At 36.0% G+C, this 26999-nt stretch overlaps 1 protein-coding gene across 3 annotated transcripts in view; it reads left to right on the top strand.

Moving 5' to 3' along the window:
* piezo2a (piezo-type mechanosensitive ion channel component 2a) overlaps window positions 1–26999 on the top strand; it is a 233351-nt gene that overhangs the window by 191962 nt on the left and 14390 nt on the right. For all 3 annotated transcript variants that reach the window (XM_079863155.1, XM_079863153.1, XM_079863154.1), the window contains 12 exons: window positions 56–219; window positions 2411–2539; window positions 8218–8484; window positions 10675–10933; window positions 12948–13130; window positions 15077–15251; window positions 17753–17867; window positions 19154–19301; window positions 23299–23513; window positions 23610–23768; window positions 25722–25869; window positions 26634–26822. In XM_079863155.1, coding sequence (XP_079719281.1) covers window positions 56–219; window positions 2411–2539; window positions 8218–8484; window positions 10675–10933; window positions 12948–13130; window positions 15077–15251; window positions 17753–17867; window positions 19154–19301; window positions 23299–23513; window positions 23610–23768; window positions 25722–25869; window positions 26634–26822 — 2151 coding nt within the window. The remainder of the gene's footprint in view (window positions 1–55; window positions 220–2410; window positions 2540–8217; window positions 8485–10674; window positions 10934–12947; window positions 13131–15076; window positions 15252–17752; window positions 17868–19153; window positions 19302–23298; window positions 23514–23609; window positions 23769–25721; window positions 25870–26633; window positions 26823–26999) is intronic.

The following is a 26999-nucleotide window of genomic DNA, read 5'->3' as shown; positions in this document are numbered from 1 at the left end:
TGGACCGGACAGAACTGCAAACGTTGAGGTTTAACGCCGGTCTGCTTCTCTGCAGGGGAACACTCCCTCCCGGGACAGCGTACACATGTACTACCAGAGACAGATGTGCGGGCCGGCGTCGGCTCAGTCCAGCCTGGACCGAACCGAGGACGTGTGTTCAGACTTCAGTCCTGTGAGGAGCGACCGTCCACCGCAGGGTTACGGGGAACACCTGTCCAGGTACAGAAACACCACTCAGCACACATGTGTTGTGAAGTTAAAGGGATAGCTCACCCAAAAATGAAAATTACCCCATGATTTACTCACCCTGAAGTCATCCTAGGTGTATATGACATTCTTCTTTCAGACGAATACAATCACTGTAAATCGATGCGTACGGCCGTAAGCTAGTTATTTTAGTCGATAAACTTTTAAATATGGATAATTTTCTTACACGAACGCATCGCTTCACTTCAGAAGGCCTTTATTAACCCCCGCAGAGCCGTGTGGAACTCAATGATGACTCAAATGATGCCACTCAGTGTTTCTGCCACTCAGTCACTCCGGCCGATGGTGACGTCACACGCATGACCTCTATTAGTAGACCGTCTGATTAATATCTGCTAACACTTTATTCTGATGCTCCTCAACAGACATTCTACTGACTATAAGTAACTTTACAAGTACATGTCAACTTAATCTACTAAGCCGGACCCTAACCTAACAGTCTAAAGCCCCTTTCAGCGTGACCCAGTTCCTCTCTTTTAATGTGAACTCTTCAGTGAGTGTGAACTGTAACTGGATTAATTCAGTGCAGAAGCCTGTTATTTTGATGGTCCGTGTTTTCTCTGGTTACGCCCTGTGTGCAGATCTCAACAACAGCTTTCTGTCTCAGGCCTCGTGTAGACCAGATGCTCTCAGTGGCTTTCCTCCGTTCTGTCACTGATGGAGTTTCGGTTCCTCGCCACTGTCGCGTTTGGCTTTTGGCTTAATTAAATTTTCAACAATATTACTGATTTTTTTTATCTACCTGCATTGACACCATTATATGAGAACTGATCTGAGCTGGACGATGACATGACTGTTTTCTCCAGAGATGCTATATATATATATATATATATATAAATTAACTAAATTAATAACTTTTTTACAACAAAAATGAAACATCACTGAACTTACTCGAGCTGGACTGTGACGCTATTTTCTTCTGGAAATAAACTTTGTTGCATTATTTTCCTGTTATCTCTGTAAAAAGCGATATGCCTTCGCTAATTTATAAATGCGTTGGCTAAACATATGACGTATACGTTTGGTCAAACTCTGCTGCTGGTGTAAAATGGTAATAACACACTCTGATACCATATTTACACTGTCTAAAGGTTTGGGTCTGTAAGATTTTTCAGTGTTTCTGACAGAAGTCTCTTCTGATCACCAAGGCTGCATTTATTTGAGCAAAAATACAGTAAAACACAACAGTGAAATATTATTACAAATTAAAAGAACATTGATTTTTAAATGTAATATTTTTGTGGAAACCATTTATTTGAAACAAAAATCTTTTGTAACATTATAAATGTCTTTACTGTCACTTTTGATCCATTAAATGCATCCTTGATGAATAAAAGTATTAATTTGTTGAGGAAAAAAATACATATTTTTAAATGATATGATGTAATTCATGGTATTTTAAGGCACAGAAAAGAATACCATGGTATTACCAGATCTGAAAATATGGCAATCCCACAACAGCATGTCCCTAAACTGTAGTATTTCTATATTACTGCTTGTACTTAGATATACCATGGTACTGATCGACTGTATTCGGTTACACCTAATTGTAAGGTGTCAGTGTTACAGTGTAATTACACATTTAAGTATTGAGTAATAGTAATAAACTACATGCACTTACTAGAGGGTTAGGGTTTGGTTTAGTATAATAGTATAATTATATAATATATATTACTTTAGTAACTACACGTAATGTGTAACAAGCACACTGTAAACTTAATTGGGTTACACTTCATTTTACAGTGTCCTTGTTACATGTTACGTCTAGTTACTATAGTAATTACAGTAAATTATGCATAATTACATGCAAATAACCCTAAAAAAACACCCTAACACTATTGTAAGTACGCATGTTCATTATTATTCCTCAGTACTGTACTTAAATATATAATTACACTGTAACAAGGACACCTTAATATAAAGTGTAACCACACATTGTCACCCTGTATTGATAAACCATGCTATTTGCTCTTAAACTAATACCATGGTATCATAGTAAATATATTCCATAACACTATTGGACTTCGCTATACCATGGTAGGGAATAATTACCATGTTTCCAAGACTCTTGAAAGAATACCATGTTGCCTATCTTATAAAATCATGTGATGTATTGTAAGTGAACCCTGAGTGTTGTGTGTAGTGTGTTCCCAGAATCCCCTGCGCTGTACGACCAGCCTGAGGAAACCAGTGTCCTCAAAACCAGCCAGCGAACTCGACCCCGACTCTGCAGACTGCCCAGTGTAGACCTGCAGTCCTCGTCTGCGTCCAGGTGTGTGTGTGTGTGTGTGTGTGTGTGTGTGTGTGTGTGTGTGTGTAAATAGTGTAACCTATTTTTTTTAAATACAAGTCCAGTGTAGAAGCACACTAAACGTGCATTGGATCAAATGATGAGTACAGTAGCAGTTGAAGACTCGTAATATAAAACGGGGCCACGTTTTCAAAGACTTCTGGGTAAAGTGTGACGACTCTTCCCTCTTGTGGATGATGTCATGCATCACACTGTTTCTCACTGACCTTCTTTCTTTTCTTTTTCTTTATTTATAAAGCACTTTCAACGTAACTCAAGGTTGACACAAAGTGCTATACAATACAACTAAAATCTGATACAGTACAACACAAATACAGCAATGCAAAAGAACACAACATTATACCTGGTTGAAAGCGATTGATAAAGGGTGTTTTTAAGCGTCACATGAGTTTATTGTTGGGCATCAAGGGATTTATTTGGTAAATGTGTTTCCATCGAGTTTATGGCATGTCGTAATATCGGATAAAAAAAATATATCATCATATCATTGAGCACATGTTTTTTATGCATGTGCATCTTGGCTTTTCCATCTGATGTAAATACTTAAAGGCATAGTTCACCCAAAAATGAAAATTAGCCCATGATTTACTCACCCTGAAGTCATCCTCGGTGTATATGACGAATATAGACGAATACAATCAGAGTTATATTAAAAAATGTCCTGGCTCTTCCAAGCTTTATAATGGCAGTGAATGGGCACCATTTTTTTGAAGTCCATTCAAGTGCATCAATCCGTGATAGAAAAGTGTTACTCTTGTGGCGCAAGTCGACTTACGTACGGCCGTCTGTCGGAAGCTAGTTATTTTAGTCGATAAAGTTTTAAAAATGGATATTTTTCTTACACAAACGCCTCACTTCACTTCAGAAGGCCTTTATTGCACTTTTATGATGGACAGATGCACTTTTATCATGGATAGATGCACTTTTATGATGGATAGATGCACTTTTATGATGGACAGATGCACTTTTATGATGATAGATGCACTTTTATGATGATATATGCACTTTTATGATGATAGATACACTTTTATGATGGATATATGCACTTTTATGATGGACAGATGCACTTTTATGATGATAGATACACTTTTATGATGGATAGATGCACTTTTATGATGGATATATGCACTTTTATGATGATAGATACACTTTTATGATGGATAGATGCACTTTTATGATGATAGATGCACTTTTATGATGGATAGATGCACTTTTATGATGGATAGATGCACTTTTATGATGGATAGATGCACTTTTATCATGGATAGATGCACTTTTATCATGGATAGATGCACTTTTATGATGATAGATACACTTTTATGATGGATAGATGCACTTTTATGATGATAGATGCACTTTTATGATGGATAGATGCACTTTTATGATGGATAGATGCACTTTTATGATGGATAGATGCACTTTTATCATGGATAGATGCACTTTTATCATGGATAGATGCACTTTTATGATGGACAGATGCACTTTTATGATGATAGATGCACTTTTATGATGGATAGATGCACTTTTATGATGATAGATGATGGATAGATGCACTTTTATCATGGATAGATGCACTTTTATGATGGACAGATGCACTTTTATGATGATAGATGCACTTTTATGATGGATAGATGCACTTTTATCATGTATAGATGCACTTTTATGATGGATAGATGCACTTTTATGATGGACAGATGCACTTTTATGATGATAGATGCACTTTTATGATGATATATGCACTTTTATGATGATAGATACACTTTTATGATGGATATATGCACTTTTATGATGGACAGATGCACTTTTATGATGATAGATACACTTTTATGATGGATAGATGCACTTTTATGATGGATATATGCACTTTTATGATGGATAGATGCACTTTTATCATGGATAGATGCACTTTTATCATGGATAGATGCACTTTTATGATGATAGATACACTTTTATGATGGATAGATGCACTTTTATGATGATAGATGCACTTTTATGATGGATAGATGCACTTTTATGATGGATAGATGCACTTTTATGATGGATAGATGCACTTTTATGATGGATATATGCACTTTTATGATGGATAGATGCACTTTTATCATGGATAGATGCACTTTTATCATGGATATATGCACTTTTATGATGATAGATACACTTTTATGATGGATATATGCACTTTTATGATGATAGATACACTTTTATGATGGATAGATGCACTTTTATGATGGACAGATGCACTTTTATGATGATAGATACACTTTTATGATGGATAGATGCACTTTTATGATGGATATATGCACTTTTATGATGGATAGATGCACTTTTATCATGGATAGATGTACTTTTATCATGGATAGATGCACTTTTATGATGATAGATACACTTTTATGATGGATAGATGCACTTTTATGATGATAGATGCACTTTTATGATGGATAGATGCACTTTTATGATGGATAGATGCACTTTTATCATGGACAGATGCACTTTTATCATGGATAGATGCACTTTTATGATGATAGATGCACTTTTATGATGGATAGATGCACTTTTATGATGGATAGATGCACTTTTATCATGGATAGATGCACTTTTATGATGATAGATGCACTTTTATGATGGATAGATGCACTTTTATCATGGACAGATGCACTTTTATGATGGATAGATGCACTTTTATGATGATAGATGCACTTTTATCATGTATAGATGCACTTTTATGATGGACAGATGCACTTTTATGATGGACAGATGCACTTTTATGATGATAGATACACTTTTATGATGGATAGATGCACTTTTATGATGATAGATGCACTTTTATGATGGATATATGCACTTTTATGATGGATAGATGCACTTTTATCATGGATAGATGCACTTTTATCATGGATAGATGCACTTTTATGATGATAGATACACTTTTATGATGGATAGATGCACTTTTATGATGATAGATGCACTTTTATGATGGATAGATGCACTTTTATGATGGATAGATGCACTTTTATCATGGATAGATGCACTTTTATCATGGATAGATGCACTTTTATGATGGATAGATGCACTTTAATCATGTATAGATGCACTTTTATCATGTATAGATGCACTTTTATGATGGATAGATGCACTTTTATGATGGATAGATGCACTTTTATGATGGATAGATGCACTTTTATGATGATAGATGCACTTTTATGATGGATAGATGCACTTTTATGATGGATAGATGCACTTTTATCATGTATAGATGCACTTTTATGATGGATAGATGCACTTTTATGATGGATAGATGCACTTTTATGATGATAGATGCACTTTTATCATGGACAGATGCACTTTTATGATGGATAGATGCACTTTTATCATGTATAGATGCACTTTTATGATGGATAGATGCACTTTTATGATGATAGATGCACTTTTATGATGATAGATGCACTTTTATGATGATAGATGATGGATAGATGCACTTTTATGATGATAGATGCACTTTTATGATAGATAGATGCACTTTTATGATGGATAGATGCACTTTTATGATGGATAGATGCACTTTTATGATGGATAGATGCACTTTTATGATGATAGATGCACTTTTATGATGGACAGATGCACTTTTATGATGGATAGATGCACTTTTATGATGGATAGATGCACTTTTATCATGGACAGATGCACTTTTATCATGGATAGATGCACTTTTATCATGTATAGATGCACTTTTATGATGGATAGATGCACTTTTATGATAGATAGATGCACTTTTATGATGATAGATGCACTTTTATGATGGATAGATGCACTTTTAGGATAGATAGATGCACTTTTATCATGTATAGATGCACTTTTATGATAGATAGATGCACTTTTATGATGATAGATGCACTTTTATGATGGATAGATGCACTTTTATCATGGATAGATGCACTTTTATGATGGATAGATGATGGATAGATGCACTTTTATGATGATAGATGCACTTTTATGATGGATAGATGCACTTTTATGATGATAGATGCACTTTTATGATGGATAGATGCACTTTTATGATGATAGATGCACTTTTATCATGGATAGATGAACTTTTATGATGGATAGATGATGGATAGATGCACTTTTATGATGATAGATGCACTTTTATGATGGATAGATGATGGATAGATGCACTTTTATGATGGACAGATGATGGATAGATGCACTTTTATCATGGATAGATGCACTTTTATGATGATAGATGCACTTTTATAGATGAACTTTTATGATGGATAGATGCACTTTTATGATGGATAGATGCACTTTTATGATGGATAGATGCACTTTTATGATGGACAGATGCACTTTTATGATGGATAGATGCACTTTTATGATGGATAGATGCACTTTTATGATGGACAGATGCACTTTTATGATGGATAGATGATGGATAGATGCACTTTTATGATGGATAGATGCACTTTTATGATGGATAGATGCACTTTTATAATGGATAGATGATGGATAGATGCACTTTTATGATGGATAGATGCACTTTTATGATGGATAGATGCACTTTTATGATGGATAGATGCACTTTTATGATGGATAGATGCACTTTTATAATGGATAGATGATGGATAGATGCACTTTTATGATGGATAGATGCACTTTTATGATGGACAGATGCACTTTTATGATGGATAGATGCACTTTTATGATGGATAGATGCACTTTTATGATGGATAGATGCACTTTTATGATGGATAGATGCACTTTTATCATGGATAGATGAACTTTTATGATGGATAGATGCACTTTTATGATGGATGGATGCACTTTTATGATGGATGGATGCACTTTTATGATGGATAGATGATGGATAGATGCACTTTTATGATGGATAGATGCACTTTTATGATGGACAGATGCACTTTTATGATGGATAGATGCACTTTTATGATGGATAGATGCACTTTTATGATGGATAGATGCACTTTTATGATGGATAGATGCACTTTTATGATGGATGGATGCACTTTTATGATGGATGGATGCACTTTTATGATGGATAGATGCACTTATCAGACGAAAAATATCCATTTTTAAAACTTTATCGACTAAAATAACTAGCTTCCGACAGACGGCCGTACGTAAGTCGACTTGCGCCACAAGAGTAACACTTTTATGATGGATAGATGCACTTTTATCATAGGTGCACTTTTATGATGGATAGATGCACTTTTATCATGTATAGATGCACTTTTATGATGGATAGATGCACTTTTATGATGGATAGATGCACTTTTATGATGGATAGATGCACTTTTATCATGGATAGATGCACTTTTATGATGGATAGATGCACTTTTATGATGGATAGATGCACTTTTATGATGAATAGATGCACTTTTATGATGGATAGGTGCACTTTTATGATGGATAGATGCACTTTTATGATGGACTTTTATCACGGATTGATGCACTTGTATGGACTTAAAAAAAATGGTGCCCATTCACTGCCATTATAAAGCTTGGAAGAGCCAGGACATTTTTTAATATAACTCCGATTGTATTCGTCTGAAAGAAGAATGTCATATACACCTAAATATTATATTCATGTATATATAGACTAAGGTGTGTGTCTCTCTGGTCTGTGTTAGTGAGCACTCGCAGTGCACAGATCTGTACTCGCGCCAGGGCACCAGTGACACCATCGAGGAGCCTGTGAGCGAACGAGAGCCTCCACACACACACTGGACCAGTTCTCCGGACTGGGAACGAGCCGATATCCCTCCCTCGTACAGTAAAGCCACGGGCCTGGACGCTGACGCTGACGGCAGGAAGATTCGCATCCAAACACCTGATGAGAGTCAGTCTCTGCTGTCCATGAGCCATCAGCTGACGGCCAATGAGCTTCTGAGGAGCAGGTGAGCCGCGTCATGTGACCTGGGCCAGTTGCATAAACTTGGCCATTATGTTAAGACTGTCTTAAGATCTAGTGTGACCCACGAGCAGTTAGTCAAGGGACGACTAGTCTTACTTTTCAGTATCAAATTATGCCAATGTATGTTTTTAATGTAACTGACTTAAAGTTATGAACAGTCTTTATGAAAAAGATCCGATGACTAACTTGTAAGACTAGTCTAAGCGGTTTCTGCAACCGGCTCCTGAACCAGCCAGCTGGAGCTCAAGGTGTGTGTGAAGATGTGTGTGTGAACGACACAATATAATACTATACCTTTCCATTTCAGTACGACACACTACTGTTAGAAACTACTGTTTGGGCTCTGTAAGATAAAAAAAAATATATATATATATTTTTTTTAATGATTTTATGATACAAAAATACTGTAAAACAGTGTAATATTATTCTAATGTAAATCATCAGTTCTCTATGTGAATATATAGTAAAGTGTAATGTATTCCTGTGATCAAAGCTGAATGTTCAGCATCATTACTCCAGTCTTCAGTGTCACATGATCCTTCACAAATCACTCTAATATGAGGATCTGATGCTCAAGAAACATTTATGATTATTATCAGTGTTGGAAATGGCTTCATATTTCTGTGGAAACCGTCATACATTTTAATTTTCAGGATTCTTTAATGAATAGACAGTTAAAAAGAACAGCATTTATTCTAAACAAAATCTTTTTTAACATTATAAATGTCTTTACGTTCACTTTTGATCTATTTAATGCATCCTTGATGAACAAAAGTATAAATTTCTTTCAATTAAAATAAAAATCTTACTGTCCCCAGACTTTTGAACAGTAGTGTATGTAAAAATAACACCAGACACATGTATTTAAACTCATTATGCATTAGTATTGCTAACAACACTTACAATTTAAGCGAATCGTTTCTTAAATGCTTGTTTTCAAAAGGTCGAGTTATGTTCTTAAAACAAGGCTATTTATGTCAAGTGTGTCGAGTTAAAAAAAAAAACAGACTAATTATATTTTTTTTCTTTTTTTGATTGCTAATTTTTACAGTACATTAATTTTGTTTCCTTTTTTTGTTTTAAATGAGGCTGAAAAGCCATTAAATAGTCTGTAACCCATTTAAATACAGACATGCTGTTGACAATTGTTTCTCCATATTAAAAAAAAAAAAAAAAAAAAAGAATTTATTGTTTCAATGAACAGCTGGTTTCCACTCATATAGTGTAACAACAAAATAAATGTGCTCAATATTTTTTGGGCAATAACAGTGAAACTGTTCAAGAGCCTTTTGTGGTCAACACTTATCTATGTAGACTTTTATTGCAAAAGAAAAAAAAATAATATTTAAAAAAAAAATAGTGCTGGGCAACGATTAATCATGATTAATCGCATCCAAAATAAAAGTTTTTGTTTACATGATATATGTGTGTGTATAATTATTTTGTATATATATAAATACACCACACACATGCATGTATATATTTAAGAAAATATGTTATTTATATATCAAATATTTATATATAATATAAATATATATATTCAGTATACATGCAAATATTTCTTAAATATATACTTGCACGTGTGCGTATTTATATGTGACCCTGGACCACAAAACGAGTCACAAGGTCAATTTTTTTAAAATGAGATTTATACATTATCGAAAGCTGAATAAATAATCTTTCCATTGATGTGTGGTTTGTTAGGATATGACGATATTTGGCCGAGATATGACTATTAGAAAATCTTGAATCTGAGGGTGCAAAAAAATCGAAACACTGAAAATCTCCTTTAAAGTTGTGCATTTCTGTTCTTGCTGATGAATATCCTCATGGAACATGATCTTTACTTAATATCCTAATGATTTTAGGCATAAAAGAAAAATCGATAATTTTGACCCATACAATGTATTGTTGGCTATTGCATTGCCACAGATATACCCATGCGACTCGAGACTGGTGACGTGATCCAGGGTCTCATATATACAAAATAATGATACACAGCACACACACATATATCATGTAAACACAAACTTTTATTTTGGATGCGATTAATCGTTGCCCAGCACTATTAAATATCTTTTAAAAATCTGCCAGAGAGCCCCAGTCTTCCCTGTATATGTCCGTACACCACACACGTGCATTAAACCACTGCATGGATGGTTGTCTCCGTCAGGATGTTCTACGACGAGCAGCTGGAGGAGTCTGAGCTCTTCTACCGCTCTCAGCCGCAGTTCCTCCAGCTCCTCTACGCTCTCTACAACACGCTGGTGGCTCGGTCTGAGATGGTGTGTTACCTGGTCATCATCCTCAACCACATGATCTCGGCGTCGGTGGCCACACTGGTGCTGCCCATCCTCATCTTCCTGTGGGCCATGCTGTCGGTCCCCCGGCCCAGCAAACGCTTCTGGATGACGGCCATCGTCTACACGGAGGTACCAGATCTGGGAGTGATCGCTGATGTTAACTAAGATTCAGAAATGCTTAAAAAATATATTTCACTGTTCGTTCATTTCAACTAATGTTAGCAAAAGGAACCTTATTGTTCCAAGTGTTATATTAACTAAAATATGTTGATTAGTGAGTGTTTAACCCTGTGGTGCTCTTTGTGTGACGGTCAGAAATGACTGGAAAAGTTTTTGTTTTTTTTTCAATGAAATGAATGTACTATATTTTAGTTTGATAATGTTTTTTATTTAATATTTTGTATTTTATGGGGATTTTATGGTACTAAATTATATTTACACTGTATTTATAATCCATTTATTCACTTTTTGAGCGTAGACCTGAAAATGTAATTTCCAGCTTAAACTGTGGTAAATCTTGAATGCTTTAGAGAAACAGACTGACGTTTGATCTCTTTTCAAAGACGACACTCGGCAGATTATTGATGAAGTGGAAAAAGTTTAAAACAATAAACTTAAAAAAAGTTACACAGTTGTTATGAGAAATGCACTATGTAACATTTTTTTATGAAATATATATTTTCAAAAACATGTTTTACTCTAAAACTGCAAGAAAATCAAAGCCATAAATCTAAAGTTGTGTTACAAATTTGAGGTTATATCTCAGTGAATGATCTTTCAGTGAGAGTGTGTTCGGCTGCAGTACCAAACGCTTCCACTAGAGGAAACTCGTCTCATTCATTTCTAATGCGCTCGTTTGTGACGATGAGAAGCACAGGTGTGACAATTTTATTAAGGACCATTAAACCTGTTCGAATCATGTCCATTATTTTATTTTTTGTATATGTTCACAGAGCAAGTGCCAAAACCTTTACCAAGTTTCATACCATTCCGATGAAGAAAAAAATTCTAAAAACAAAACGTAATTTTTTCTGTCAAAAATGCCCGAAGAGCACCAGAGGGTTTTGGTTTACTGCACTGGTTAACCACCTACATATAACCTGTAGTGGTTACAGGTTCACTATGCAGGATTTTCGTAGACTCACACACAAATAATGCCTCATATGGTCCACTGGAAGTGTGTGGTGGTGTTTGTTAAAAATGTCTTATTTTCTTCTTGAATTGCTGTGCTGCTCTGCTATGTTGCCGTGTCTCGACACAAAAACAATACGCTAATGTTGCTGTTGCCTTATTGAGTGCTGTCTGTAACTCGAGGCATCGCAGTTAAATTTTTATGACATGTAATTATTAGCAAGCTAGACTGAAGATGGCAAATCATCTGTTCGTTCTGTTCATATACTCAAAAAATGCTATTTTTGCATGATAACACAACGTTTGCAAAATAGCTAATCATCCGGCAGCTAGTTCCCTGAGTGGGTTGGGCTGTGTGTGTAACTCTATCCAATCAGAGGAGAGGGGGTGTGGCTTATGTGGGTGGCCCCGCCCACAGGGAGGAGCCACGTTTGATTGCTCTGTTTACAAGCAGTAGCTGAAAATCCTTCATAGTGCACCTTTAATCTTAATAAATGTCTAAGATTATGAAAGTAAAATAATGGCAAATGTTTTTGAAACAAAAAAGCTTGTTGAATTGCACTAATTGAAAAAAAAATGCATTGCATTAAACGTGCTTTGCATTTTAATGCATTGTATTTTTAGGGCATGCATTTTTATGGGCTGAAATTCAATATTTAAGCTGTCAAAATTCATTATTAAAAATCCAATAATCCATATTCACCTCTTAGATTTCACTTCCAAAATATTCATTCTGTTTAAAAATACAACCTATAATATTCGACAGGCAATTTTCGGTCCATTTTATTTCACTTTACAAATTCACTTCCACAAATTCAGTGGTTTAAATTCGACAGAAAATTCAACATTTGACATCCGGGAACTGCAGGAATATCGGTGGATTGTCGATTGATGATCTCCATCTGCTGTTAGTCTTCCTCACCAGCCGATCGCAGTCGAGATAGTTTCATCGTCAATTCATTGTGCGAATTTTCATGTCATGTTTCTCTTTGCTCTTACTTTTTACACACAGGTCACCATAGTGATAAAATACTTCTTCCAGTTTGGCTTCTTCCCATTTAACCAAACCATAGAGACGGACAAGTCCAAACCGTTCCACCCGCCCAACATCATCGGTGTGGAGAAGAAAGAGGGATATGTCCACTACGACCTGGTCCAGCTCCTCGCGCTCTTCTTCCATCGCTCCATTCTCAAGGTACAACCACAAACTCTTTAACCTGTTAACCCGGTGCCTTTTTGTCCTATGAAATATGTTAGTGATCATCATAACTTTGGTATCATTTGAAAGTTTAAACATTGAAAATTCATCCTGGAAATTGGGCTTTCCATGAAAACTGTACTTTGAATCCTGTTAACAGGCTCCTCCCCCTAGTGGGCGTGTCATGTTTAAAAATCGAATCGAAATGTTTTCTAATCGTGACAAAAAAACATATTGTTGGAATGGTCTGAGACTCAAGGTTCTGCAATTATGTGATAAAAGTGATTTTGTGACATAAATGTATTAATTTGTGGTGGGAGAACACAATTCAGTTTTCACCGGTGGCTATTTTTGGTAAATTAAATCTCATAGGAACCTTCATTTTTGTGATATCAAGTTTAATATTGTTATGAAGCCAAATCCACAAGTCTAACCAAGCCAGGTTCCAAATTTGGAATCCAAATTATTTTGTAAAAATATATATTTTGTATCAAATACAATAATTTAGTTCACTACATTTGCTTTACAGGTCATTTAAACTATAGCTTTTTTAATCTTTCATTTTTTTGCTTTCTTGTCGTCATTAATTGAGACCAACCTTAAGTTCAGATCAGATGTGTCTTAAAGTGTCTAAAGGCGAGACACTACAGGTGAATAGGGTAAAACATTTTAACTAGCAGATATCACCATGAAACTTTCCCAGTTGATTACATACATTAAGATGAGAAAAAAATGTATTACAAGTTTTCTGCAATTTAATGTTTAAATATGCAAATTCGGCATTATCTAATTAAATATGCACTAATTTGCATATATTTTAAATAGTATTATCCTATTAGATAAAGCCAGGTTCAAAATTATTTTTTTCATCGTATTCACATATTAGATGGGAGAAAAAATTACAGAGGGATTTATGGATATCTACTTTTGTTATCCTGTAAATCAGAATATACTGTCAATAGCCTTAAAAAATTGATTTTCGCCATGTTTTTTGGAATAAAATATTATATAAATCAGGCTAGGAATAATATATTTATAAATCCCTCTGTAATTGTCTTCATAATATAACTAGGTACAAGACTGGAGAGTTTGGTGTATATATGTGCTACTGAAGTGGAGATTTCAGAGAGAAAAGTCATTTTGAGAAAACGGGCTTTAAAGATTTATCATCAGCCAATGAGATTGCGCATTCAGCCCTTTTACTTTCATGATTGGTTGCTGATAAAAAGGAAATTACCATATTTGGATCCGACAGCATTGTACAGGAGAGAGAGAGCTTTCCAGCGGTGTGTGTGATGACAGGGAGCAGCATGATGATTTACAACGCCAACTTTTGTTGAATTTATGAGCCTAAAATATATATTTAAGACCTAAATGTGTATTTCCAACTTTTTTTCACCACAAGTCTGAAAGAAGACATGTTATTGAAGACAAATATCCCAAAATCTCAAAATTGACCAGTGGAAAAAACCCCGATCTCGCCTTAAGCAAAAAATGTTTAAAAAATCTCACCAAATATTTTAAATATATTAAATATTATTGATCAATAACTCTTTTCCCCCGCCAGTTTTATTTTAGTTGCCAACACTTTCACAACAATTTGAATGGCTCCCAGAACACTTTTGTGTATGAATATCTGAACATGCAATATATCAAAAGAAAGAACAGACCCTCCGCTTTTCAACAAAATAACCCGTTTTATTCTACTTTCATGCATTCTTTTTTTATCAACACTTGAACATTAAAAAAAAAAGCAATATTTTGAACAGAAACTTGAGAAAATCATGTTTTCGCTTTCATCGCTTGTTTCTGCTGCTTCTTCTCCTCTGTGTTGATCCGGAGATCCTCCACTCTCTCAGGAGACGCGTAACACCGTATAACAGTGAAAACACAGAAAGACAGAAAGAGTTAAAGTGTGTTGATTCCCTCGTCTTCCTCCTCAGTGCTATGGGCTGTGGGATGAAGAAGAGCCGAGGCCCTGCGCTCAGACGGCTCTCTCTCCGGACTCAGACAGTGAAGAGAAAGTCTCTCCGGTCTCCAGGAAACCCTCGCAGAGCAACTCTTCTGTGCGCCGCCAGAGCTCCAGCGTCTCTCAGCGCTCGGCCCGCTCCAAAGCAGGTACACACAGCCTAACACACTCTTTTACCTGTGCACACACAGAGATGTCCAACATGTGTATGACGTACAGCTCACACAACTTGAGGGATATAGAGGATTATTCATGTGCTTTGTGTGTGAAAGTGACTTGGTCAAGCACATCATGGCCAATTCATAATCCTCCATATCCCTCAAGTTGTGTTCGGGTCATGTTGACGTGGAGAGGGTTTTCCCATACATGAAAATGCTAGTTAATGTTATTGCATTGGACTAAACTTTACTGACTTTACTCACCCAGAGTCTGACAACTTCCCAATTTTTTTTTTATTATTTTTGTCATTTTTTTTGTGTTTTTCCCCCACATTGTAACACTTGTGATGTTCTCGGTCAAAAAAGACCGGCTTACAAACAAATGCTTATAAATCGCTAACACTTTATAATAACTGCACGCTATTAATCATTAGTTAAGCATTAGTAAACAGTTAATTCATCATTTATAAAGCATTAATAGACATTAGTAAGCAGTTTATAAATACAGTTATAAATGCTTTATTCTTGATTTACAAGCATATATATAATGTGTTTAATAATTGTATTTTCATACTTTATTAATGATCAATTTATCATTTCTAAATTAAGTATTGCATTATTTACAAAGCAGTTATTTAGGAGTTGTCAGTGGTTCATAAGATCACTTAGGAAGTGTGAGTAAATGATTAATAAATTATTTAAATGTACATTCATACATCTTATTATTCAGACATATATTAATAATTACTTAGTGTGATAATAAAGCTTTATTAACATGTATTTCTACTGTAATTCATGATTAATTCAGGTAGTTATAAAACATTTAGTAGTGATTAGTTCACTATGTTTGTGAGCTCATCTAAAATGAGGACTATTAAATCTCCTTTATAAATGCTTTACAAGGCATAACTAGTCCTCACTTTAGATGAGCTCACACACATAGTGAACTGACCACTACTAAATGCTTTATAACTCCCTGAATCTACTACATTTACTCACACTTTCTAAGTGATCTTATGAACCACTGACAACTCCTAAATAACTGGTGTGTAAATAATGCTATACTTCATTTAGAAATGATAAATTGATCATTAATAAATGATGAAAAAACAATTATGAAACACATTATAGATATGCTTATAAATCAAGAATAAATCATTTATAGCCATATTTATAAACTGCTTACTAATGTCTATTAATGCTTTATAAATGATGAATTAACTGTTTACTAATGCTTAACTAATGATTAATAGCGTGCAGTTATTATAAAATGTTACCTATAAATCTTATAATCATTGCCAAATTTTTTAAATTGATCGATCGCATGCCTTATTTATCTGAGCTTACGTACCTCGGTTTTTGAGTGAAAAAAGCATTATTTGTGGATAATTGTGTAAATTTGACATAAAATATGAAAACAAATGCACTGTTTATCACACTAGTGTGCTTTAATGTTTAACCAGCAATTTCTTTTAAATGCTTTTTATTTTGTACAAAATGGCACAAAGTTACACTTGTGATGTTCACAGTCAAAAATGGCCAGCCTTCAAAAAATTGCTTATAAATCACTTGTTACGCTATTTTATCACCACATATTGGATTCAATCTTTTTGTCAACTTGTGTTGTTTAAATAAGGACAGGTTTAAACTGATTGATCGTAGGCCTCGTTGATCTGAGCTTATATTGGTCAAAAATGACCGCCCATTGAAAATGAATGGGGACATGTGGACACATATGGACATGTGGGCTTGCAGAAATAAAGGCCTCGGACCTGTGCATGTGTGGATACATCCATACTCGTGCATCCGCGCACATACACACACACACACACACACACATTCATGTGCACAAACAAACTATTTTGAGTATTACAGGCTTAATTTTTCACACAGATGAACTTTATTCTCCAAATCACTGATGCTCAGATCAAGGAAGCCTACAATAAATCCGTTATCAATCATAAATACAAAACCTGTCTTAACTGAAAGAAAACAAGCTGACAAAAAGATTAATTCCAATATTTGGTGATGATGATGTAGTATATAGAGATTTATAAGCAATTTTTATGCTTGCCGTTCATTTTTGACCGGGAATACCGCAAGTGTTACAGGGTTTTCAACACAGCACAAGGCAATATCAGATCTAGTTCATTACATCTGGACTCATTCCAGACAGTGCAGAGACACTGAAGATTTTACTCTTAATGAATGTGATCTTCTAGACTGTTCATCTTTTGTGGACAATGGGGAATGAAAAGCCGGTTGAGCCTTAGTTCAAAAGCCTTAGTTTCAGGTTTAAAATGTGAGTTGGTCAATGGCGAACCAGCTAACAACTACACTGACTTATATTTAAAAAATCATGATGCTAAATCATTATACTTAAAAAAATGGCCCCACATTATATTAGGTGTTAGAAGACTGAGAAGATTCCTATTGAAATGACTGTATTTCACAGTACGTGTGTGTGTGTGTGTGTGTGTGTGTGTCCGCAGGCAGCGGGGCGAGTGTGTGTCGCTCATTGAGCGCTCAGCAGAAGAGTCGCAAGGAGCTGATTCTGTACAAGCTCAGAGAACAGCTCATCAGAGCCAAGCGCTTCACTGTCAAAACGTAAGGCATCATTACACGTCATGTTCAGTTCAATTCACGTTTATTTGTACAGCGCTTTTCACTATACACATCATTAACTTTTACAGAAAGTGCATGAGTCCACATTACAATTTACTGTGATCTGTTATCAAAAGTAACTGTCTAAGTTATGTATTTCAGAAATGTACATATACAAAATCACATTTAGCGAAAAAGGTTTTAATTTAAACAACCTAATAATTTAAAGCAGAAACAATGAGCTCATTCAAGTCATGAATACTTGTTTGTTAACAGATGATTATGACATTTAGAAAGATGTAGCACTGGTGAAGATTCAGAGTTCGCGTCATCTGAAGTTTAGAGGAGTTGTACGTCTCTTCAATCATATCATCAGTGTTGGGGAAAGTTACTTTGAAAAGCATTACAATATTGCGTTACTCGCTTAAAAAGTTACTAATTGCGTTACTTAGTTACTTTTTAGAAAAGTAATCTGTTACGTTACTTTTTTTCACCCGAGCGAGGCTTGTTTTTTTTTGTTTTTTTTTTTATAGCAATAAAGTTGTATTTTTAGGCACATTTTTCACCAAAAGTGAAATAATAATCCTCAGACTGAAGGAAATGCAGATTGACGCGTGTACAGTAGTGTACAGTAGAGGCTCAAACACACCCTTCAGCTGCTGTTATTCTGGAGAACAGAAGAATAGATGCAGGAGGAGAAAGTTTAACACTTACTTTACCAATAAAAACAAAAAAATCTATAGGCATTTTTGCTTATGGTTTAACTGAATCATCGAAGGTCAGAAGCAAGTACAAACCGGCAATAAAGTGAGATTAAAAGCATAAAATTTATGTTTTATTTGACATATTTAGTTATTGGAGGTTTGCATAGTTTTCTGATTCTGCATTTCACTGATTTTAATCATTTTGAGGAATATTGAATCTTTTTTTTTTTTTTTTTTTGCAAGTGAGATGAGTAAATGCACACTCACATTTAGTCTAGAACTACAATAACCATCATGTTTACACACACAAACACACACACACACACACACACAAAATGCCTTTGCACTTCCATTTGTCTCAACATGGGGACAGGAGAGCTGTCAGTCAATAAATGAGAAAACAAAGTAACTTGCATTACTTGAAAAAGTAACTCAGATATTTTGATGTAAAATTGAAAAGCAATGCTTTACTAGTTACTTGAAAATGTAATCAGATTACGTAACTCAAGTTTCCCCCAACTCTGCACATCATTGGTTTAACTGTGCGATCTGCCGGCCGCTGGTTGTGTGTTTGTGTTGTTCCAGGATTCTGGATATCTACATGCCCATCCGGCAGTTCTTCTATAACCTGATCCACCCGGAGTACAGCGCTGTGACGGACGTTTACGTGCTCATGTTTCTGGCCGACACGGTGGACTTCATCATCATCGTGTTCGGGTTCTGGGCCTTCGGGGTTTGTAGAGCGTCATGCGAGTAATCCTGTTAGGCCTGTTTACACCTGGACACTTCATGCGTTTGCTCAGATCTGATCGCGATCCGATCGGGAAAAGACCAGGTGTAAATGCCCTCCGCAACGCATTTAAATCCAATCCCTTAAACCACATCAGGAGGAGGTCTGGGCCGCTTTCCAGATGAAACTGCACAAGTCTAACTGCATCTGGCTGTTAAAAACCACATACGTGACCCTGGATCCCAAAACCAGTCTCGAGTTGCACGGGTATATCTGTGGCAATAGCCGACAACATTGTATGGGTCAAAATTATTGATTTTTCTTTTATGCCAAAAATCATTAGGATATTAAGTAAAGATCATGTTTCATGAAGATATTTAGTAAATTTCCTACTGTAAATATATAAAACATTTAGTTTAGTGAGTGAATGCAGCAATATCACAAACATAAATTAACAACTTTAAAGGCAGTTTTCTCAATGTGTCGATTTTTTTGCACCCTCAGATTCCAGATTTTCTAATAGTTGTATCTCGGACATATATTGTCCTATCCTAACAAGCCATTCATCAATGGAAAGCTTATTTATTCAGCTTTCAAATGATGTATAACTCTCAATTAAAAAAAAAATTACCCATGTTACCAGGGTCCAGGGTCACATATGTAAATTTTACTCCCAAAATGTAAAAAAATAAAGTGTGCGAGTGTGTTATATTCTATATGCAACACACATCGCACAGATGAATCTGTATCTCTTCAGCAAGCGAAGCCGCAAACTGTCTCAAATAAAACAGAATGTCGCAGACGCTCAACACACAATCATCTTCATTAAAAGTAAAGAAACGAAATATTCGTGTCAGTGCTGTTGCGCTCTCTCTTATTGCGGTCTTTGATTTTGAAATGAGCTGATGATCAATAAAATCCAGCTCATATCTGTTGCTTTCGCTGACGTGGACTCGTTAAATTTGCATATACCGGGAATTGAAGATCGGATTTAAATCCGTTTTGCGAAGACTAATTTATGTAACCAAGTGTAAACAGAACCGTTTTAACAAACCAGATCGCTATCAGATCAGTAAAACACATGAGGTGTCCAGGTGTAAACAGGCCCTTAAAGTTGCCGTGACGGATCTTTTCTTCCGTACATCCAAGTATAACGGAGTATCATTGGTTCTGTCCATCAGTTGCTGAATGGATTTTGAAAAGTCAAGTCCGCTTTATTTTATAGTGCTTTACACAATACCGTTTCAAAGCAGCTTCACGTGTAATAAACAGGAAAATAACCGAATCAAAGATGCACACTTCATCAAATATGAGACAAATTCAGATTCATCTGTAAAGCAGCTCTACAGAAGACACAATAGTGTCATTATTCAGATGAAGTCAGTGATTCAGGCAAAGTTCAATAACTGCAAAATTAGTCAATTATGAAGCAAACTGAATCCGGCTGTAAAGCAGACAAGTGTTGTTATTCAGCTCAGGGTTCCTTCTCATCCGATACTGTCAGAGCGGGGATATTACGTGTCAACTAAGGAGAACACAAACTCTAACAGATGTGAGCGTGGCACTCAGAAATAAATGCGAGTTTGAAGTTGTTTATAAGAAATGGGTGGAGTTTAAAGATCCGGGGTTTCACAGAGTCACATTTTGATTAAAAGTAACAAAAAATAAAATGCATACATGGATAACATGCATTTAGAAAAGAGAATTTCAATTCCATGACGACTTTAACTCTTTCACCACCAGTTCCAGCCACCGCCAGCGATTGTGATCATTTTCACAAAAATGTCATGGCCCCCAGAATATTTCATTGTATGAATATATCAAAACAAAGAACAGAACAAGAAAGAAAAAAACGTTTTATTCTAGCTACATACATGTCTTTATCAACTCTTGCATGTGGGTGTTTCATAAAAAAAGCTAAATTTTGAACAAAAAGCTGAGAAAATCTTTTTTTTTTTTTTTTTTTTTGAAGGCTACAACATGCGAAAGTCTTCCTACCATTGTCCGGGAAGCAGACACACTCTGTCAGTTCAAAGCTAGACTAAAGACACATCTCTTTGACCTAGCATACACATAATACATTATAGACTTCTATAATTCAGTGTTAGGCTGCATAGATTAGGTCAGCCGGAACCGGGAACACTTCCCATAAATCCTGATGTACTCGTTACATCATAAGAAGAATGGCATCTACGCTAATTTTAGTGTCTTTGTTTATCCCGAGGTTTTCCCGCAGCCTGCCGGATCCAGGCCGTATCCAGATCTGATGAAGGACCTTCGCCTTGACCCGATGACAACGCAGTGCTGAAGTGCCAACTAGTCTCTCCCTATGGAGGATCCCTCTACCACTATACAGATAAAGCGTCGTCGGGAAACTCAATTTGCGTATCTACCCCGAATTGATAAAATAAAATAAAATTCTGTATCAAAATTACAGTGCTATGCATAAGTTTAGACACCCATGCTAAAGTTGACTAAAAAGAGGAATAAAAAATCATCTTTTGGAAATTGAACTTAATGCCTTAATTTAAAAAATTAGGAAAAATCCAACCTTTAAGGACACCAATTTTCTTTGTGAATGAATAATGTATCGTAAATAAATAAATGATCTTCCTTAAAATACAGGGTGCATAAGTTTGGACACCCCTATGTTAAATTCCCATAGAGGCAGGCAGATTTTTATTTTTAAGTATTTTTTTTATTTATTTTTTTAGGATACTATGCATCCTGATAAAGTTCCCTTGGCCTTTGGAATTAAAATAGCCCCACATCATCACATGGCCTTCACCATACCTAGAGATTGGCATGGGGTACTTTCCATAAGATCATCTCTCAATGCAAATCAAACTAGCTTTTAGGCTAACTGAAATAAAACCATGCCAATCTCTAGGTATGGTGAAGGCCATGTGATGATGTGGGGCTATTTTAATTCCAAAGGCCAAGGGAACTTTATCAGGATGCATAGTATCCTAAAAAAATAAATAAAAAAAATACTTAAAAATAAAAATCTGCCTGCCTCTATGGGAATTTAACATAGGGGTGTCCAAACTTATGCACCCTGTATTTTAAGGAAGATCATTTATTTATTTACGATACATTATTCATTCACAAAGAAAATTGGTGTCCTTAAAGGTTGGATTTTTCCTAATTTTTTAAATTAAGGCATTAAGTTCAATTTCCAAAAGATGATTTTTTATTCCTCTTTTTAGTCAACTTTAGTATGGGTGTCTAAACTTATGCATAGCACTGTATAAGGAAACACCAGTACTTTGTTTAGGCTTGGTTTGTAGGGAATTCCAAACCTGCGCACATATATTCAAACGCACTTAACTATAGAACCAATTCTTAATGCGCATGTGAACGCCATCAGCGTTTCTCACAGGTTCGCGTTTAAAGTCTGTGTAGAGAGAATGGTGTCTTCTTAGCGGCCCCTAATTTAATAACAAATGATCGTTGCGACGGAAGCGAATCAATCAAAACCAACTTTAGCTGGAAAATAACTTTATTAAAGAACCGCTATAAAGCCAAAACAATCTTACCTTAAATTATACGTTTATCTCTTTAAAGCTGCTTTGAGACAATCTACATTGTTAAAAGCGCTATATAAATGAAGATGACTTGACTTGAAAGCAATGCTTTTATGGCTTGTTTCTGCTTCTTATTCTTATCTAAATCTCCTGGTTACGTCCTCGCCCACAGGCCATCCATATAAGACTTTCTTTCTTTAGCCGAAAAGAAATTGTTTTTTGAGGAAAACATTCCAGGATTTTTCTAAATCTGCTTGAGTGAATAAGGGATACTCCAGGGTCTTTTCTAGCAAAGCGGATCAGTAATTCTCAGAAAAAAGAATAAAATAAATACTCTTTAACTACAAGTGCGCCAGCTCTTAGTTCACGACCTCTCGGGCAAAGGTCACGCTTGACATAGAGGTTTTCGTTTTTGGGTGAATTACTCCCTTTACCACTACTAATGTAATGAAGTGAAATCCCTTCCTCCACAGAAACACTCCGCTGCCGCTGACATCACTTCCTCCCTGTCAGAAGACCAGGTTCCCGAGGCGTTTCTGGTGATGGTCCTGATCCAGTTCGGCACCATGGTGGTGGACCGAGCGCTGTATCTGAGGAAGACCGTGATGGGGAAGGTCATCTTTCAGGTCATTCTGGTCTTCGGGATTCACTTCTGGATGTTCTTCATTCTCCCAGGCGTCACTGATAGGTCTGACGCTCCACAGCCAATCACGTCATGTCATTATTGACCGTGTATGAGAAGCTCGAGGTGATCTGACGTGTGATTGGATGGTTTATTTCCCAGGCGCTTCAGTCAGAACACAGTGGCCCAGCTCTGGTACTTTGTGAAGTGCATCTACTTCGGTCTGTCGGCGTATCAGATCCGCTGTGGTTATCCCACACGCGTACTGGGAAACTTCCTGACCAAGAGCTACAACTACGTCAACCTCTTCCTCTTCCAGGGGTGAGAAACATCAGTGTGCTTTTACATCAGAGAACAGTTTCTTTCCATTTCTGTTATTCAGAGCGGCTCTATGAAAGCTTGTCACAGAATAAAACAAAGTTGGCAACACTTTACAATAAGGTTCATTAGTTAACATCAGTTAATGTATTTACTAACATGAACTAACCATGAGCAATACATTTGTTACTGTATTTATTAATTAATCTTTGTTAATGTTAGTTAATATAAATACAACTGTTCATTGTTTGTTCATGTTAGTTCACAGAGCATTAACTAATGTTAACACGATTTTAATAAAGTATTAGTAAATGTTGAAATTAACATTAAGAAAGATTAATAAATGCTGTATACGTGCAGTTCATAATTAGTTCATGTTAACTAATGTAGTAAACTAACAAACCTTATTGTTAAGTGTTACCACAAAGTTTATACCTAAACTCGGAATTGTGGGATAAAAACAATATTTAGTTTTTTTTTTCTTTTTTTTCCTCAAACCTGCAATTGTAAGAAACAAAGTTCTGGAGTATCTTTATTTTATTAGAATTCTGAGATATAAACTCCAGAATTGTGAAATATGAACACAATTGTAAGAAAAAAGTCGGAATTGTGAGCTAAAAATTCCCAATTACCTTTATGTTCTTATTCCCTGGTGGAAACAAGCTTCCATAGATGTCAATAATGTGTCTAAAATATAATAATGTTATTATATATACACTTCTGTTGAAAAGTTTAAGAAAACAATACTTTTATTTAGCAATGATGCATTAAATTGATCAAAAGTATTGACTATTTTATACAACTATTTAAAAGAAATACTGTTTTTATGAACTTTCTATTAATCAAAGAATCCTGAAAAATAAATGTATTGAACTTTTTTATTTTTATATTGCTGGTGTCATTGTTTATAAAAGTCATAGGCCAAATAAAGCCATGCGTTACAGTGATTTTACCACCGTTAGGATTCATATCTCTACCAGCATCATCATGAACTCACTCTAACACACAGCCTCCTATTACTTCATGCCAAAAAAATATCTAGTTTTGTTCACATTTTTAGACATAAAGGTAAAGTACATATACTTCTACAAGTACATCGCTAGGCCAAATACAGCCATGCCTTACAGTGATTTTACCACAGTTAGGATTCATATCATCTCTAAAAGAATCATGATAAAATCACTGTAACACACAGCCTCTTATTACTTTATGCAAAAAATATCTCGTTTTGTTCACATTTTTAGACATAATGGTGAAGTGCATGTACATAGGCCAAATAAGGCCGTGCGTTACAGTGATTTTACCACGGTTAAGATTCAAATCATCTCTAAAAGCATAATCAAACAATCTCTAACGCACAGAAAATATCTAGTTTTGTTCACATATTTCGATGTAATGGTGAAGCACATGTACATAGGCCAAATAAGGCCGTGCATTACAGTGATTTTACCACGGTTAGCATTCATATCATCTCTAAAAGAATCATTATAAAATCACTGTAACACACAGCCTCTAATTACTTTATGCCAAAAATATCTCGTTTTGTTCACATTTTTAGACATAAAGGTAAAGTACATGTACTTCTACAAGCACATCGCTAGGCCAAATAAAGCCGTGCGTTACAGTGATTTTACCACAGTTATAATTCATATCATCTCTAAAAGAATCATGATAAAATCACTGTAACACGCAGCCTCTTATTACTTTATGCCAAAAAAAATATCTAGTTTTGTTCACATTTTTAGACATAATGATGAAGTACATGTACATAGGCCAAATAAGGCCGTGCATTACAGTGATTTTACCACGGTTAGGATTCAGATCATCTCTAAAAGCATCATCAAACAATCTCTAACGCACAGAAAATATCTAGTTTTGTTCACATATTTCGACGTAATGGTGAAGCACATGTCCATGTCAGACGAGCTGACTGCGTCTGCTGTTTGTGCTCGTCAGCTTCCGCTTGGTGCCGTTCCTGACGGAGCTGCGTGCGGTGATGGACTGGGTCTGGACCGACACCACGCTCAGCCTGTCCAGCTGGATCTGTGTGGAGGACATCTACGCTCACATCTTTGTGCTGAAGTGCTGGAGAGAGTCGGAGAAGGTGAGACAGAAGTCTGTCCGTCAGCACAGCTCATTCTCTCATTCAGGGGTGTGTTCCTCACACAACCACGACACTCGCAGCTTCACTATCATAGAGCGATGCATCGTTGAGGAAATCAACTATAGTCACGACTGTTTCTCGAAACCGTAGTGTCGCAAATTGGTCGTTCAACCACGTTGTTTGATGTCACGCAGGTGATGGAATAATAACTTATTTTAATGAATCTGTTTGAGATCGAATTAACGCTAGATGTTTTGCTATAAATTACAGACATGCATCTGAGGACTATTTCTCATTTTCTCAGTTATTTTGCTTTATTTCCAGATTCAATCATAGACTCGTTCTTGCCCACTAGAGCTCGTTCACACATGCGCACTCTTCAAAAACGACACTTTAAATCTCTTGACAAACTAAAAGTCGTAAATGACATTTGTATGTATTCTAAATTAAAGACACAGGTCGTACTGAATGTCAGATGGCTTATTTTGCTCAAGATCAGGATTTATTGAGTCCACATGTCATGCAAACTAGAAACTCTGCTTCTAACCACAGGTCGAGATCTGTCGCTCCAAACACACAACTCTGCGATGCTGTTTGCGAATGTTCGTTAGAACTGATTTCGGGAAACACCGACTCGTTGAACTGCTGATAACGACAGAACTTGCGACCATAGTTGGCTAACGATGCTTTGGGGAAACACACCCCTGGCTGATGGTAAACTGCACCTCAGAATACCTCACGCTTTCCTGCGTTTGTGTTTTCAGAGGTATCCTCAGCCCCGGGGACAGAAGAAGAAGAAGGTGGTGAAGTACGGGATGGGTGGGATGATCGTGATGCTGCTCATCTGCATCGTCTGGTTTCCTCTGCTCTTCATGTCTCTGGTCAAATCTGTGGCTGGAGTCGTCAACAAACCGCTGGACGTGTCCGTCACCATCACACTGGGCGGCTTTCAGGTACTCGCACTCAACCACTGTTATCATCCTCAACGCAAACACACATTCTGCAACACTTCACTTAAAGGTGCAGTGTGTAAGTTTTAACAGCATCTAGTGGAGAGGTTGTGAACTGCACCCAACAGAAGTTACGCTGGTGGCCGACAGGAAGTGATGTCGTCGTCTGAGACAGCAGAG

The sequence above is a fragment of the Squalius cephalus genome (genome assembly GCF_949319135.1).
Source record: "Squalius cephalus genome assembly, chromosome: 25".
Taxonomy (NCBI): Eukaryota; Metazoa; Chordata; class Actinopteri; order Cypriniformes; family Leuciscidae; genus Squalius; species Squalius cephalus.
Note: the sequence above shows the minus strand (reverse complement) of the source record. Positions and strands in the feature narration are given on the sequence as shown.